The 18,359-nt window shown below is 45.8% G+C and overlaps 1 protein-coding gene across 2 annotated transcripts in view; it reads left to right on the top strand.

The window, feature by feature from the left end:
* Positions 1 to 18,359, top strand: part of LOC138769969 (sacsin-like) — a 74,369-nt gene that overhangs the window by 43,499 nt on the left and 12,511 nt on the right. For both annotated transcript variants that reach the window (XM_069948768.1, XM_069948767.1), the window contains exons 4-8: positions 4,628 to 4,710; positions 6,597 to 6,708; positions 8,170 to 8,316; positions 9,704 to 11,108; positions 17,358 to 17,446. In XM_069948768.1, coding sequence (XP_069804869.1) covers positions 4,628 to 4,710; positions 6,597 to 6,708; positions 8,170 to 8,316; positions 9,704 to 11,108; positions 17,358 to 17,446 — 1,836 coding nt within the window. The remainder of the gene's footprint in view (positions 1 to 4,627; positions 4,711 to 6,596; positions 6,709 to 8,169; positions 8,317 to 9,703; positions 11,109 to 17,357; positions 17,447 to 18,359) is intronic.

Here is an 18,359-nt window from a genome sequence, read left to right as displayed (position 1 = left end):
AACGATGTAAACGAGTGGCGATCTGCTAGATCGCCGCTCGTTTACTGGGCCTATTCCTCGGCCTGATGATCGTTGTGCGAGGGCTACAAGGACATCGTTACCGATGTCCTTGCAGGATCATACATTACCTGTCCAGGCTTCTTCTCCGCGCTGTCTTCATCCCCGGGTCCCGCGCGCTCTATCTTCAGAATGGCCGGTCAGCTGACAGGCCACACTCAGCCAATCACAGGCCGCGGCGGTCCCGGCCTGTGATTGGCTGAGCGCTCCGTCAGCTGACCGGCCATTCTGAAGATAGAGCGCGGCGGACCCGGGGATGAAGACAGCGCGGAGAAGAAGCCTGGACAGGTAATGTATGCTGCTGCTTCTCAAATCGTCGGTCGCCCGCCACGCACCGCTATTCAACCGTAGTGATGGGCAGTGGGGGAACGATGATTTTAGGTCTGGCCCTAAATGAACGATCAGCCGATGATCGTTCTCTCTATTTCACCGAACGATAATCGTCCGAATCGGGCCAAATGGGCCCGATCTGGCCGATTATCGTTACTGTGGAATAGGGCCCTAGCAAACAGCCCCCCCCCCACCATATACTGTATATTCTAATAAAGATATACAGTACAGGGGGGGCTTTGTATCCTCAGTGCAGGACCAGCCGGGATTAACATAGGTGGCAGCAGAGAGTCCTGTGTAAGATGGTGTATAAATAAAAAAAATATACATTTATTTTAATGAAGTTGTATTACAAATTAATATAATGCTATTAAAGTGTTAAAAAAAAATTTAACAGATATTTACTCTCTGGAGTACCCCTTTAAGTTTCCACTGTCTAAAAAGTAGTGTTATATATCTGCTGCTTTAGGGCACTATTAGACAGGCCGATAGGGGCCCCATAATAAATGTAAACGAGCGCCTGCAAGATCGGCGCTCGTTTACAGGGCCTATTACACGGCCCCATAATCGTTTAACAAGGGCTGCAGGGACATCGTTACTGTTGTCCTTGCAGCCCTTGCTAAACTGGTATACATTACCTATGCCGGGTTCAGGGCTCCTCCTGCTCCTCTTCTCCCCCGTCCTGCGCGCTGCAGCTTCAGAGAGGTCTGTCTTAGATGACAGGCCACTCAGCCAATCACTGGCTGCGGCGGTCCCGACCTGTGATTGGCTGAGCGGCCGTCAGCTAAGACAGGCCGCTGTGAAGCTGCAGCGCGCGGGATCGGGGGAGAAGAGGAGCAGGAGGAGCCCTGGACCATGGAGAGGTAATGTATTCTTTTGCAAATCGTTAGCTGCCGGTCGCGCACCGCTATTACACGTAGCGGTGCGCGGTCGGTGGCCAACAATTATAGGTCTGAACCTATATCAACGATCAGCCGATGACAACGATCATCGGCTGATTGTTGTGTTTATTACACAGAACGATAATCGGCCGGATAGGGCCGATTATCGTTCCGTGTAATAGTACCCTTAGATTGCCTAAAGTTTACGCTTACTATGACATAACCTCCTGGTAGTTAGCATCCCCCCTCCCCCACAGTATATAGATAATCCCCCTGTTAGCTAGCCCGCCCTCCCAGTAGATAGCCTGCTCCATGTTAGGCATATGCCCTGTTAGTTACCTCCAACACCATGTAACCATCTCCCATGTGTGTAAAAAAACAAAAACAAAACTTACCTGGTTTGTAGTGCTCTCCTTCCTCTCTCTGCTCTGTAAGTAAACAAGTGATATCACTTGTGCACTGCAGCACTGGGGGAGGGAGTGACCTCTCGCGGCAAGAGGCATATTGCTGCTTGCGGTTACAAGAGAGGTTGGCAGGGCGGGTAGCCAAAAGCTCCTCGCTGTGTCAAACACAGTTTAGCTTCAAGTGTTCACAGTTAAAGGGCTCACTGCACAGGGGCCCAGAGCATCAGAGGGGCCCCTGGATTACCAAATCGGGATCACTGAGAATTAGTGTTGTCACGATACCAGAATTTTGAGTTCGATACCAATACCAACTTTTTTTTTTCAATGCTCGATACCAATTCGATACTGAATAAATTACATAAAAAACCCTCACAAGAATAGAAATTGAAACACTAGCTAGCTGGGGATGATGGGAGTTGTAGTCATGTAACACACACCAGCTATCAAGGGGATGGTGGGGGCTGTAGTCATGTAACACACACAGTTCAGCTACCAGGAGGATGGTGGGGGCTGTAGTCATGTAGCACACACTTCAGCTATCAAGGGGATGGTGGGGGCTGTAGTCATGTAACACACACTTCAGCTATCAAGGGTATGGTGGGGGCTGTAGTCATGTAACACACTTCAGCTACCAGGGGGATGGTGGGGGCTGTAGTCATGTAACACACTTCAGCTACCAGGGGGATGGTGGGGGCTGTAGTCATGTAACACACACTTCAGCTATCAAGGGGATGGTGGGGGCTGTAGTCATGTAACACACACAGTTCAGCTACCAGGGGGATGGTGGGGGCTGTAGTCATGTAACACACTTCAGCTACCAGGAGGATGGTGGGGGCTGTAGTCATGTAACACACACCAGCTATCAAGGGGATGGTGGGGGCTGTAGTCATGTAACACACACTTCAGCTACCAGGGGGATGGTGGGGGCTGTAGTCATGTAACACACACTTCAGCTATCAAGGGGATGGTGGGGGCTGTAGTCATGTAGCACACACACTTCAGCTACCAGGGGGATGCTGGGGGCTGTAGTCATGTAACACACACTTCAGCTACCAGGAGGATGGTGGGGGGTGTAGTCATGTAACACACACAGTTCAGCTACCAGGAGGATGGTGGGGGCTGTAGTCATGTAACACACACTTCAGCTACCAGGAGGATGGTGGGGGCTGTAGTCATGTAACACACACTTCAGCTACCAGGAGGATGGTGGGGGCTGTAGTCATGTAACACACACTTCAGCTATCAAGGGGATGGTGGGGGCTGTAGTCATGTAACACACACTTCAGCTATCAAGGGGATGGTGGGGGCTGTAGTCATGTAACACACTTCAGCTATCAAGGGGATGGTGGGGGCTGTAGTCATGTAACACACACTTCAGCTATCAAGGGGATGGTGGGGGCTGTAGTCATGTAACACACACTTCAGCTACCAGGGGGATGGTGGGGGCTGTAGTCATGTAACACACTTCAGCTACCAGGGGGATGGTGGGGGCTGTAGTCATGTAACACACTTCAGCTACCAGGAGGATGGTGGGGGCTGTAGTCATGTAACACACTTCAGCTACCAGGGGGATGGTGGGGGCTGTAGTCATGTAACACACTTCAGCTACCAGGAGGATGGTGGGGGCTGTAGTCATGTAACACACACCAGCTATCAAGGGGATGGTGGGGGCTGTAGTCATGTAACACACACCAGCTATCAAGGGGATGGTGGGGGCTGTAGTCATGTAACACAAACTTCAGCTATTGGGATGATGAGGGCTGTAGTCATGTAACACACACAGTTCAGCTATTGGGATGATGAGGGTTGTAGTTGCACATTTCGTGCTTCCAGGGCTTGGTGACCAGGATCTGGGCGGCAGGGTAATCTGCAGGTTACAGCCCCCCTCCCCCATCAGAGCACGGCCGACCTCCTGGTCATCCCCCACTGATGTCTGCCCGGGAGTTATCTGAGGGCCCTGGCCGCTCCTCCTCACAGTCCTGCGGCCCCCACCTCACAGTGCAGCCAGATGGAGTGGCCGCATCTCCTCCGTCCTCCTCTCCCCGACACCCGCTCTCCCTCTTCAGCCTCCTCACCTCCTCTCCCTTCTCCTCCGTTCTCCTCTCTCCCGGACGGCCCGCTCTCCCTCTTCAGCCTCCTCACCTCCAGCCTTCTCCTCCGTCCTCCTCTCCCCGACCCCCGCTCTCCGTCTTCAGCTTCTTCACCTCCAGCCTTCTCTGTCCTCCTCTCCCGGACGTCCCGCTCTCCTCCGTGCAGCTCCACATGCCACATAAATCATCTCCCTGATAACAGAGTCTGGCGGAGCCGGACCCTATTATCAGAGAGACACCGGCAGCGGGGGTCTGCTACACACAGTAGCCGACCCCTGCAGCATACGGAGCGGCTCAGGAGGGGTTAATGCCGCTGTCAGTGTGACAGCGGCATCTACAGAGTTACACAGCCGGCACTAGCAATTGCTATGTGCCGGCTATTTGAAATTGGCGCCGACGGGAACGGAGGAAGAGAGAGCACGGAGGAAGTGACAGGTGGGAGCAGGGGGCGGCACACAGAGAACACGGCCGGCGCTCAGATAGCCGCCGGCCGTGTTCTCTGCTCTATACTTTGTTAAACTGCGCTATAATGCTAATTAACAAAGTTTCGATACCAGGAAATCCTGGTATCGAACCGTTTTTTTTGCCCGAAATATCGATAGTAGTATCGATATTTCGGTGCATCGTGCATCCCTACTGAGAATATGGGCTGTTTGAACCATGGGTCCTCAGGAAACTGCTCATATGATAATCTGCCACTATTAGGCCCCTTTTGTGGAAGCCCCAGTCTAAGAAGCCACGTCCCTTTTGTTGATCATGGTGGGGAAACCGTTTCTGACGCATTTTCAATTGGACATCTGCCCCATTGTTTTTATATAATGAAAGTTGATGAAGTCATAAATATATGTTGTTTTGTTTTTTTCAGATTTCTTTCAAAGAGCACCACCATTCCTCATCCAGCTTCAGAGTATTTTGCGAAAATACCCAGATGGAGGACAAATACTTAAAGTATGATTGTGTTTCTCCCTATGTTTACATGCTTTGTCAATGTGTTTCAGACAAAATGTAGACTCTTCTGCTCCACGGTCAGAAAGGGGGAATGGCTTATTAAACAGTGGGTGTAATCATCAAAAACAACTTTGCATATTTGAACATATGTGTAATTCACTCTATTAACCAAAAATGCTGATTTCTGTGTGTAATTAAAAGTTATAACATTGGCCACTAGGTGTTGCTGTTACTGCTCCTCTGCCTGTTGGCAATACAGATTTATTTATGACATCTGCAGGGCCTAAACAGAATACAGGAAGTGAGTGCAGTGAGTCTAGTAGCAGACTTCTTATGAAAGATTTGGTAAGCAGCTTTCATAAACCACTATAAATGTAATTTTTATTGTATTATGACTTTCATGCTTCCCACAGTCATGTCCATCTTGATGCACTATTTTACGGCAATTTACATAATAACAAAACATGATCGTAAATTTATGACTGTGAAAACTAGGAAAGTCGTAATTAAAAAATAAAGAAATTTCCAGTGGTCTATGAAAGTTGCTCACCTAACTTTCTGTAAGATGTCTGCTGCTAGGCTCACTGCACTGTGATTGACAGCACAGGAGAGCTCTTAATGTCCCACCCACACTTACTGTATTTCTTCCAAGTCCTCCAGTTGCCATAAACTAACCTTTATTGATAGCAGGCAGAGAAGCAGCAGACACATAGTGGCCAATTTTCAATAACACACAGAAACCTTTTATTTTTATTTTTTTACACCTCTGTCCAAATATGCAAAGTAGTTTTCAGTTACATTTAAGTGCAACTGTGTCAAATCTCCAAAAATGAGAAGAGAATCTTTATTAGGGTAGCTTCACATGTACTGGATTCGCAACGGATTTTATGCTGCGAGTTTGCAGTGAAATCTGCTGCGAATCCTGGTACTGCCACTTCAATGGGGTTACATACCCACAGCGGAGTATGTAATGCTAGCCCCTTTAACCCCCCGCCGCCTGCAGCATACATTACCTGCTCAGCACTGAGGCTGCATGTGAGGCTCCTGTTGGTCCCACTCAGCCAATCAGTGCACGGCCCTGTCGCATTTACTGATTGGCTTAGCGGAACCCCCTAGACCCTCACATGCAGCCGCGGCACCGAGCAGGTAATGTATGCTGTGGGCTGCAGGGGGTTAAAAGGGCCGGCGTTACATACTCGCAGCGGAATGGAAATTCTGTTGCGCGTATGTAACCCCATTAAAGTGACAGTACCAGGATTTACAACGCATTTCGCTGCAAACTCGCAGTGTGAAAACTCCGCTGCAAATCCATTATGTGTGAAGCTACCCTTGAAGCTTAGGGTGCCCTGGCCCTGACTGGCTGGGGGGAGAGAAATAAGACATCCTTCCCGGACTAATTACACTAGGACCAAGAGCACATAAGGCGTGGGACCATGGGTCAGGCACAGCGTTTACAGCATTCAGTGGGACGTGCAGCAGGGAGACGTGCGGAGGACGTGGGGGCCATGGACCAGCATGCCTGCTGTGCGAGCTTCAGAGGTCTACAAGGGTGAGTCCTGGGTAGTGGCTGGTGGCAACAGACGGCCTTACTTTCGGGGGATGCCCTAGTTTAGAGTAGGGGGTGCCTTATTTTTTGGGGGGAAGCCTTACTTTAGGCTAGAAGGTAGGTTAGTTGGGGTGTCTTATTTTAGGAGGTTGTTTAATTTTCGAGGAAACACAGTGTGTTATCAGGGCACCATCAGCTATTTAATGACTATACATTGTTAGCGTTGGTTATAGCTCCTATTTAAGCCTATAGGCAGCTATCTTTATCCTTTTACCTTTTTTACTTTGCTGCAAGAAAAATGTGTGCAGAATATTGTGTGATATTATTCTTTATTTTCCAGGAGTTGATACAGAATGCTGATGATGCTAAAGCCAGTGAAGTCATCTTCGTTTATGATGAAAGGAAATATGGGACAGATACTCTATATGCAAAGGACCAACATACCATCCATGGTATTTTATTATAAGCAGTGGGAAATATGGATATAGGAATGCTGACTTCTTTGTGAATATATATCTGTTTTTTTAAATAAATCAATGCTATGTAAAATGGTTTTATGCAGCTGTTTTAAAGTGACACTCTAACCCCCTTTTTGCATTATGAATTCTCTACACAGGTGTAAAGGCTAAATTTTGCAGTTTTCATACCCTATTATATATCATATGTCATGGCACTTGTTCCAGTAAAAAGTGATCTTTTATCATCTGTAGATTGCGCTACACTACCTAGGCAGCACCACTTAGTCCCGCCCATGTCACTACCATAGACCACGCCCCTCTGTGACATCATTGCATAGGCTCTGCGCCTATTGGTATGGGCTAACCTAGAGGGGGGGCCTAGATCTTTTAGGCTGTCCCGTTCCAATGGCCGTTGAGTGGCTACGGTTGCAATGTGAGGGGGGGCTAAGTGGCGCTGAGGCCGTGAAGCTCCACCCAGGTAGCACAATCTGCAGATGATAAAAGTTCTCTTTTAATTGGAACAAGCACCATGATGTAAGATATGAAATTGTAAAATTTATCCTTTACACCTGTGTAGAGAAGTCATAATGCAAAAAGGGGGTGACAGTGTCACTTTATGGGTGCCTTCACACATAGCGAGTTCGCAGCAGATTTGACGATTCAAGTTTCTCAGTGAAATCCACTGCGATATTCGGTACCATTATAGCCTTGCATTCTCACAGTGGTTTTTCACACAGTTGCAAGAATGTAGTGACAACCATGTTTAACTAATTAGCTGTCGTGCTCCCTCGTCGTTTTTCTGCTTCAGTCTCCTGGCCCTGGCTCACTGATGGCCTACTCAACCAATCACTGGCTGCGGCAGGACAGCACACTGATTGGCTAAGCGTGCCATCAGTGAGCTGGGGCCAGGAGACTGAAGCAGGAGCATGACGAGGGAGCGCAGGCGGGTTAGCTTGGGCTGCTTATTATTTTTACCGACACAGTAGCTAATTAGTTAAACAATGCGGTCTCTACATTCTTCCAGTGGAATGAAAATCTGCAGGGCCATAGGTTATTATGGTACCAAGTATTTCACTATGAAACTCCCAGCGTCAAATCCGCTGCAAACTCTCTACATGTAAATTCAAGGGAACGTGTCATTTCGCGAATGACAGCATTCAATAGAGATGAAGTTGAGCAGATTGATAAATTGTTTTGTGGGAATAGTTCCAGGATACATTTCATTTATTTATTTGGTACTGCTCGCCTTCAATAGGAATAAAATTTGCATGTTTCCCCATTGCCTGAGCTGTAGATATAGATCCATACATCCACAGGTACATCCATGTTCACATATTATGACCGTTTCCCAAACATGCTACAATAATAAATCATCATGTCCCACAGAAGCTGAAAAAAGGGTTTTCGGGAAAAAATATATATTTATGATATTTATAATATTCTTATTTGTTACAGGTCAATCTCTTCTGGTATACAATAATGAGGTGTTTAGTGACCGTGACTGGGAAGGAATCCAGAAACCAGGAAACAGCATTAAACGCAAAGACCCAGACACTGTTGGAAGATTTGGACTGGGCTTTAATTCTGTATATCACATGACTGGTTAGTCTAAAATCTGTTTCATGTGTTGCAATGAAACAGTTAATATGTAAATATGCCAGCTATACCATCTACAAGAATTTTTAGTAAATAACAGTTAATAGATGAGAGAGTATGCACAGAATGAGATTTGATTTTATACAATGGTGGAATTCTGCATCAGATGCCATGTTATAGAGGTAGGAGGGAGTAACTCCATGATACCTACCACCCTATACAAATACAATATAGAGCCACATGAAACATATACAACTTTCATGTTACAGAGCTGCAGGGAGTCCAGACTCCATTGCACAAAACTCGACACCTTAAAGTGTCACTATCTTATAACTTAAAATCTAAATCCACAGTAGATGTGATTTAAAGCAAGTTAAGATCTATTTTATTTTTTTAGTTATCATACTTCAAAGCAAAGCTATCCAGGTCCAGTGTCCTGGAGGCAGCTTTTTAGTCTTGTACTGGATGAAAAAAAAATGACTGCCTTCTCTGTGAGCATGCAGATGACTAGGCCTTCCTGCATTTTTAGTCTCTCTTTTTCAACCAGCACTTGCAGATTTTGGAAGTTATAATGACAGGGCCCATTTAAGGTTCCTATAACCAAACCTGCCACTCAGTATAAGGTGTATCTCCCATAAGATCTCCTGACCCACCACCAACAGATGATGATAGTTGAGATAAGGGGTATGATGGAAAATCACTGCCCGATGCCTTTATTCTGGGAAAGATAAGCCGCCACCAGAGCTCTCTGGCTGAAGCTTAACCCTCCCTAAAGAGAACACAGGAATGGGCCACGTTAACACAACGTATTTTTTCAATAAATAACAGCTGTTATTGCGGTTTGCAATACCGGCCTCTATTTATTGAAAATGTCAAATGACATTGTGTTCTATGGAATCCCAACACAGTATACACTCCGCTCAAAACTGACATGTCAATTTTGTGCTGCTGTTATTCATTGAAGTTGACAATGCAGACAATATAAAGTGGGACTCAGGCCACACTTTACATTGTCTGCAATGTTTAATTGCAGACATGTGTTGAATTGGAATATGCCTGTATTCCAATTCAAAAGAAATATAGTTCATCCGGACGGTACTGCAGTGATGAACTTCACAGACAGTGGCCATTCTGTGATACGGCCATGTCACAGAACGGCCGCTGTCTTACAGCGTGTGAACCTGGCCATATTCAGTCTGGCTGGGGAGGACTGGGGCCAGATGGGAGAGATGACTCATGGCTGAACGATTGTTATTGAACAATCCGACAGTTATTGAAGGTGTATCGGCATGGATCGAGTTAGGTGTAGGCAACCCCCTCTACCAGTCACACCATGCAAAACAAGTGTATTGAATTAGTGGTAGAAATTCAGTTCCCTCTTTCAATTTTACAGATTATCCAGCCATCTTCAGTGGAAAAAATATTGGGATTCTAGATCCACAAGAAAATATATTCAACAGAGGAGGTCGGTTATGGAGCCTTGAGAACAAAGATAAGTTTTCAGAAGATTTAGAGGACCAATTCCAGCCTTTTAAAAGTGTCTTGGAGTCTCTTGGTCTGGGTTCATGGGAGGAAATTCTTGATTCTGGCTATTTTAAAGGAACTCTCTTCTGCTTCCCTCTTCGACCATGTCCATCTGACATTTCTGAAAACATATACAGCTCAGAAAGGGTTGAAGAGCTCTTTGAGTCTTTCATGAAAGATTCTCACATCGCCCTTCTTTTTCTTCGCCACGTTAAAAGCATTTCTTTGAAGAAAATTGGAAATGATGGAATAATAAAAACTCTTCTAAATGTTAATGTATCTACGGAAGAATTACTAGAGACAGATGCAGCTGGGATAGCCATACAAACAGTTTGTAAGGTTATTTCACTAAAGTACATGGATAACAAAGAGGAAGAATGTAAATGGCTTTTGACCACCAGTAAAGACCAAGAGAATTTATTTCCAGAGCTGACTGAGCTGAGCAATAAACTTTGCAACAAACCTGTTCTTGACTTGGCGTACCCATTATCCAAGCAGAATATGGATTCATTTGGAGGACGTCTACATTGTATTCTCCCACTTCCAGACAAAGAAGAAAATCAAACTGGCTTTCCATGCCTTATCAATGGATGTTTTGATCTTACCGATGACAGGAGAAGCTTGAAGTGGCCAGAAACTGACCAACAACATGATGAAGGTGCTAAATGGAATCAGATCCTGGTAGAAAAAGTCTTACCATTAATGTATACTCAGGCAGTAAAAAATTGTGTGTCTTTAGTAAAGAAGTCGAAAATGACGGTGGACATGGCATACAGCATTTGGCCAGATCCTGACAAAAACATACATAAACCCAGATGGCATGACATAGTAAAAAAGCTTGCTCTTTGTCTTGAGAAAGAGACAGTCTTGCAAACAATTGATACAACTCAATGGATAACTGCAAGTGAAGCTGTTTTCTTGGAGATTGACAATATGGAAATTCATACTTGCTTAGAAGAGTTGCTTCTCCTTCTAAAGGTTCCTTTAGTTCAAGTTCCTGGTCATGTTTTTAAAGTTCTTCAGATGGCTACAAAGCACATCTCAGGTCTAACTATTGTGTCTCCAAAGTTTGTGAGGAACCTGCTGCATACAGATGACTGGCTTCAGTTTTCAATTGAGAAGAAGCTGTTGCTTTTAATGTACATAATAAGTGATGGGCAGAATAACGAACTGCTGAACCTGAAACTTCTGCCGCTATCCGATGGATCGTTCACAAGCTTCCAAAATACAGAGAAGAATGGCATTGTTTACATTGACAGCAAAGTGTTTTCAAGGTGAGGGAATTTGTACTTTTGAGTTGAATGTTTTCTGTATAGTCAGCCACTGTAAATCATCAGTGTAATGTGTCTTAAGGCTATGTTCCCTCACAGTATTTTTGCTCAGTATTTTGGTCTGTACTTTCCAACCAAAACCAGGAGTGGATTAACCCCTTAACGACATCGGGCGTACCCATACGCCCCCGTTGCCTGGGCTTTAACGCAAACGGGCGTATGGGTACGCCCGATGTTTCCCCGATCGCTGCGTGTTCACACACAGCGGTCGGGGAAGATGGCCTGCTATAAATCATAGCAGGCCATCATAGCTTCTCGGCACGGGGGGTGGTTAACACCCCCCGTGCTTACGATCGCCGCTATAGGCTGATCAATTCAGATCAGCCAATAGCGGCGATCGGAACCTTTCCGGGTCATCGGTGACCCGATGACCCGGAAAAAAATGGCGGTCGGTGCTGTCCGAGGACGGCACCGACCGCCATTACTGTAAAAAGTAATGGTGGTCACCGTGCCACCGGCCCGATCGCCGTGAACGGCCGGCCGGCCGTTCACGGCGATCGGGCCGGTGGCACGGCGATCAGAGTCCCACAATATAGTAAATACCTGCCCTGGACCCCTCAGCTAGGTAGCGGAGGGGTCCAGAGCAGGTATTTGTACATTACTCACCTGTCCCGGGCTCCTGATCGGCGTCTTCCGGGTTCGCGGCGTCCTCCGTCATTCCGTTCGGTCTTCGGGTCTTTCCGGCGGTCCCCGTCGTCTTCTTTCGGCTATTTTCGGCTCCAGCCTCGTCATTTTCCGGATTTTGCGCTCTGCTGCCCCCTAGCGGCTGATATGTGTAATACACTTATCAGCAGCTACAGGGATATTCAGAATGTAGAAAGGTTTTTTTTTTTTTCCAAATTTTTTTTCTTTCTATTTTCCGCACCCTATCGCCGCTGAGTGTTGATCAGCATCGCACGAAAGTGCGCTGCTAATCAGCAACTCCTCCTTTTTGGCGTAGGGTGTTTTTTTTCTATATCCTACTGCCACGGTCTGCTTATAAGTGCCGCACATAAGTGCGGCATTTATCAGCAACTCCTTTGTTGGCGTAGGTTTTTTTTTTATACTTACTGTAAAAAAACACGTCAAAAACACTACATTACACCACACTACATTGAATAAAGTTTGACACTACACCACTATATACCCCATATACTAGTCCCCGTATAAAGATGGCCCCCAGGGTGTTTTCGGCGTCAGAGGGATACGTTATTATTGCCTCCGACACCGAAACAGCCAGTGAGGATGAATGGGGGGGATCCTTCTTTCCTCCATTCATCCTCATCATCCATTGACGTGTCTGGGGGTAGCGTAGCGTACGCTGCCCCCCAGACACGTCTTTTCCGCCAGTACCGTCCCAATAAGAGATGACGGTATGGTGTGAAATTCTACACACTCTGTGACAGTACCTCAGGGTACACTTACAGATTTAGGGTACGTGCACACTGCGGAATGGCGAAGGATAACCCTTTGTGCATTCCGCAGCTGGCACCCGCCGGCGGACTGATGCGAGCGCATGTCTCTACCCGTGTCATAGACTCCATTCTATGCACGGGCGGAATCCGTCGTCCATCCAAAGAATGAACACGTTGGACGGAGAGCGGAATCCGCCCGTGCATAAAATGGAGTCTATGACACGTGTGGAGACGTGCGCCTGCATCAGTCCGCCGGCGGGTGCCAGCTGTGGAATGCACGAAGGGTTATCTGTCGCGATTCCGCAGTGTGCACGTACCCTTAGAGTGTATGTAGGAAGGGACACCCGAATCTAGCCCCCAGATGCCCCCTCCGCCCCCATCCTCGGAGTTAGTGGGGAGATCGTCCGGGAACTGATCTTCCCACTGCTGGATAAAGGTCACCACCACCTGTACGGGGATAACTTTTATACCAGCACCCCCTCTTCCGGTCCCTCGCTGCCCTGTAGCTTGCGGCACGATCCGAACATATCAGAAGCAGTAATAGCGCCCTAATATTTAGCAGCCATGGAGCGGACCCAGCGCTTCTGGATATGAAGGACCCCGTATCGCACCAGGACAACATTTTCCAGGTGACGTCCCCCACACTGGAGAACAGGAGACCCCAGAAGAAGTGCAGAGTGTGGCGTAACAGGGGGATCAGGAAGGACACCATTTTCCAGTGTGACACCTGTCCTGATCACCCCGGCCTCTGCATACTGGATCGCTCCAAGGCGCACCACACGTCACTGGGGTTCTACATTATCTAAATTCTGTCCCTTATTCCTATTTCAGGGGTCACGTTGATGCAGGGATTATTCTGATCGCCATTATGGAGTCAGGAAGGAATTTTCCCCTGTGATGAGACTACTGTCGTCTGCCTTACGAGGGTTTTTTTTGCCTTCCTCTGGATCAACACAGGTTGAATTTGATGGACACCTGTCATTTACAACCTTATAAACTAATAATTGGCCTAATACCCCCAAATAAATTAGAATGGTCCCTTTTTCCCCAGCTAAGTAGGTATGGCCGCCATTCCCATTAGAGGATGCCATGATGCAATTACAAAGCCTCTGTGCGGCCAGGACAGTAGAAACCCCCCACAAGTGACCCAATTCTGGAAACTACACCCCATAAGGAATCTAAGAAGGGGGGCAGCGGGGATATGGCCCCCTGGTGACGGCCACATTTGGGACGTGAAAATGAAAAAAATTGTATTTTTTATTTTCTCGGCACATGTTCTACGTAAGTGCCCGTCACCAGTGGGGTCCATATCCTCACTGCACCCCTTGTTAGATTCCTTATGGGGTGTAGTTTCCAGAATGGGGTCACTTGTCGGGGGTTTCTACTGACCTGGCAGCACAGGAGCTTTGTAATTGCGACATGGCCTCCATCCTCCATTCCAGCCTCTAAATGGCGCTCTGTCCCTTTGGTGACTTGCCCTGTGCCCATATGGCACATTATGCCCACATGTGGGGTATTTTCGTACTCAGGGGAAACTACCCTACACGTTTTGTGTTCATTTTCTTTTTTAACCCCTTGTGGAAATGGAAAAAAATCAAGGCTAGACCAACATTTAGTGTAATTTTTGTAAAATTTTTACTCTAAATTATTAATCTTGTCATGTTTTTTCATTTTCACAAGGGGTTAAAAGATAAAAAAAAAACATTTAATGTGTAGAGCAATTTCCCCTGAGTACGGAAATACCCCACATGTGGACATAAAGCGCCATGCGGGTGCAGGGTAAGCCTCCGAAGGGAAGAAGCGCCATTTGGTTTTTGAAGGCTGGATTTGGATGGAATGGATTTCGAGGGGCCATGTTGCATTCAAAAGGCCCCTGTGTTGCCAAGACAGTTGAAACCCCCCACAAGTGACCCCATTATGGAAACTGCACCCCTCAAGGAATGTAACAAGGGGTGTAGTGAGCATGTGGACCCCACTGGTGACGGACACAAATGTGGAACAATGTGGCGTGAAAATGAAATATTACATTTTTTACACTATAATGTTGGTCTAGCCTTGAATTTATCATTTTCACAAGGGGTTAAAAGAGGAGAAAAAAAACAAAATGTGTAGCGCAATTTCCCCCAAGTCCGTAAATACCCCACATGTGGACATAAAGCACCATGCGGGTGCAGGGCAAGCCTCCGAAGGGATGGAGCACCATTTGGTTTTTGAAGGCTGGATTTGGATGGAATGGATTTTGAGGGGCCATGTTGCATTCAAAAGGCCTCTGTGTTACCAAGACAGTTGAAACCCCCCACAAGTGACCCCATTATGGAAACTACACCCCTCAAGGAATGTAACAAGGGGTGTAGTGAGCATATGGACCCCACTGGTGACGGGCACAAATGTGGAACAATGTGGCGTGAAAATGAAATATTACATTTTTTACACTATAATGTTGGTTTAGCCTTGAATTTATCATTTTCACAAGGGGTTAAAAGAGAAAAAAACACACAATATGTGTAGAGCAATTTCCCCCGAGTCCGTAAATACCCCACATGTGGACATAAAGCGCCATGTGGGCGCAGGGCAAGCCTCCGAAGGGAAGGAGCGCCATTTGGATTTTGGAGGTTGGATTTGGCTAGAATGGATGATGATCGCCATGTCGCATTTACAGAGCCCTCGTGCTGCCAAAACACTGGAAACCCCCCACAAGTGACCCCATTCTGGAAACTGCACCCCTCAGGGAATCTAACAAGGGGTGCAGTGAGGATATGGACCCCTTGATGACGGGCACATTTGTGCCATGAAAGTGAAAAAATGAAATTTTTCCCTTTCACGTCACATTGTTCCACATTTGTGCCCGTCACCAGTGGGGTCCATATGCTCACTGCACCCCTTGTTAGATTCCTTGAGGGGTGTAGTTTCCAGAATGGAATCACTTGTGGGGGGTTTCCAGTGTCTTGGCAGCACGAGGGCTCTGTAAATGCGACATGGCCCTTGAAATCCTTTTCAGTGAAATTCAGCTTCCAAAAGCCAATTGGCGCTCCTTCCCTTTGGAGGCTCGTCCTGCGCCCCCTTGGCACTTTATCGCCACATGTGGGGTATTTCTGTACTCGGGAGAAACTGCGCTACACATTTTTTGTCTTTTTTTGCCTCTTATACCTTTAAGAAAATGAAAAATTGAAGGCGTGTTTTTTAGGTTTTGACACCCCAGAGCCTCTGCCAACCTGAAGTGGTACAGTCAAAAATGACCAAATATAACTGAGGCGTTGAAATTCACTAGGCGCTCCCTTATATCTGAGGCTTGTGGTTGCGTCAAATAGCGCAATAGGGTCACATATGGGGTATTTCTATAAACTGCAGAAACGGGGCAATAATTATTGGGGTGCATTTCTCTGGTAATAGGTTTATAATTATGAAAAATATTGGATTACAATAAAATCTCTGCACAGAAAATTAAAATTTTCAAATTCCTTACACACTTCGCTTTTATTTCTGTGACTCCCCTAAAGGGTTAAAACACTTTCTGGATGTGCTTTTGCAGAGTTTGGGGGGTGCAGTTTCTGAAATGGGGTGCTTTGTGGGGCTTTCTAACATACAGGCCCCTCAAATACACTTTAAACCTGAACAGGTCCCTAAAAATATCTGATTTTGAAATTTTACTGAAAATTTGGAAATTTGCTGCTAATGTTTTAAGCTTCCTATCGTCTAAAAAAAATGAAAGATAGTTTAATAAATGCCGCCAACATAAAGTAGACATGTTGCTAATGCTATTTAATATATAATTTATGTGGTATAACCACTTTCTGTATACGCAAAAAAGTTTCAAAGTTGGAAAAATGCATTTTTTCACATTATTTGGGTTTTTTTCATAAAGATTTGTTATGATTATCGACTCCAATTTACCAGAAATGTAAAGTACAATATGTCACGAGAAAACAGTCTCAGAATCAGCCGGATAGGTAAAAGCATCCCGAAGGTATTAATGACTAAAGTGACACTGGTCATATTCATAAAATTTGTCTCTGTCATTAAGGCCATTTCAGGCTCTGTCCTTAAGGGGTTAAAAACACAGGCTATGTTCAACACTGTTGAAATTGAGTAAATGGCGGTCATGTAGCAAATTAATTACCGTTATTGTAAAACATTGCCGTTATTTGCCATTAAATGACTACCATCCAATCGATTTCAACAGTGTGTGAACATAGCCTTTCTGTGTATTCAATCCACTCCTTGTTTTGGTTGCAAAATGCTGAGCAACAATACTGTGTGGGAACATGGCCTAAAGGGAATCTTTCAGCTACTTGCAATGTACAGAGCAGCAGACCCCTATTGTAAGAATATAGGAAAAAAACATGGACTATTATTTTTATTTCTTTTTAGCACACACTGTGAACTAAGGGTCCTTTTAGGCATAATTGTTTGCCCTGGCTGCACGAAGGATTGCTATATTGTTCATGCGGCCATTTAAATGCATTATCAGCCGCCCTGTTTAGACAGAGAGGTATGCGGCTGATAGTGATGCACAAAAGATTCAAAAACACTCACTTTTTAATTATCAGGTAAATGAGTGTTTCTAAGAACATGATAACCGGCCTGTGTAAATGGACCTCTATAACCTGCCCCATCCTGGACAGAGCCCTCTACATTACCCAGGGAAATCAGGGGAGGGAGGAGACATTTCACTGTGGCTCTGCACCCCCCCAACTGTTCAGCTGAATTATCAAATTCATCCAATTACAGTTGTTAAAAGTAACAAAGCTATAAGAAGCGAAAAACAGTGTTAACACAAAGTCCTTTTATTTTTTGGCAGACATTTATTACCGGGGCTTGCACATAGATTCATTCCAGAGGATCTGCCAGATGATCTACATTTGTTCCTTGTTAATATTGGACAATCAGGTGAGTACATTTATACAGCTTTAAAACTTTAAAGCAACTCTGTACCCACAACTCCTCCCCCACCCCCCAAATCTTTTGTACTATCTGATAGCTGCCAAGATCTGTCCTGGGGTTCGTTCATCAGGTGATGCAGGTATTGTTTTAAAAAAACAACCTTTAAACTTGCAGCCCTGTGTCAAATTGATGTGGCCTAGAGTATCTGAGCCCTAGGCCTGCATTGACTCTCCATCCCTCCTCCCCGCCCTCTTCATCATTAGGAATACCCATGGGTAGGATTTCTCCAAATCATCACTGATCCGGCACCTGTGCAGTGCTAAGACAAATGATGAATAGCAGAAATCTTGCCATGGGGCGTTCCTAATGATGAAGAGGGCAGGGAGGAGGGACGGAGAGGCATCGCAGGCCTAGGGCACAGACACTCTTGGCCACGGCCATTTGGCACAGCGCTGCAAGTTTGAAAGAGGTTTTTTAGGACAATAACTGCATCACCTGCGAACGGACCCCAAAACAGATCTTGGATTAAAAGCAGCTATTCGACGATACAAGTGGTTTGGGGGGGGGGGGGGGGTGCAGATTGTAGGTAACGAGTCACTTTAAGGCTGAATTCATACAATTAGAAAAACTATAAAAATTTAACTGTTATTGATATTTCAGTAATATAGCTACCTGGCACCCAATACATATTGACCCTTTGGCAATGTAGTGTAGTATTTTGGTATTTTTAGACAAAGTCAGGAGTGGAACTGATACAATTATAATAGATTTGCACATTTTTGTGTTTTGGGCCTACTTATGGTTTTGGGTAAAAATAATGACCAAAATATTGTGTACTCCCAGTAATAGTCACATGTAAGATGTTGTATCAGTGAGGGTCTGGGTGCTGGAATTAATTAGTAGAATGAATTGGTAGAAG

Source organism: Dendropsophus ebraccatus, chromosome 12 (genome assembly GCF_027789765.1).
Source record: "Dendropsophus ebraccatus isolate aDenEbr1 chromosome 12, aDenEbr1.pat, whole genome shotgun sequence".
In the NCBI taxonomy this organism is placed as follows: Eukaryota; Metazoa; Chordata; class Amphibia; order Anura; family Hylidae; genus Dendropsophus; species Dendropsophus ebraccatus.
Note: the sequence above shows the minus strand (reverse complement) of the source record. Positions and strands in the feature narration are given on the sequence as shown.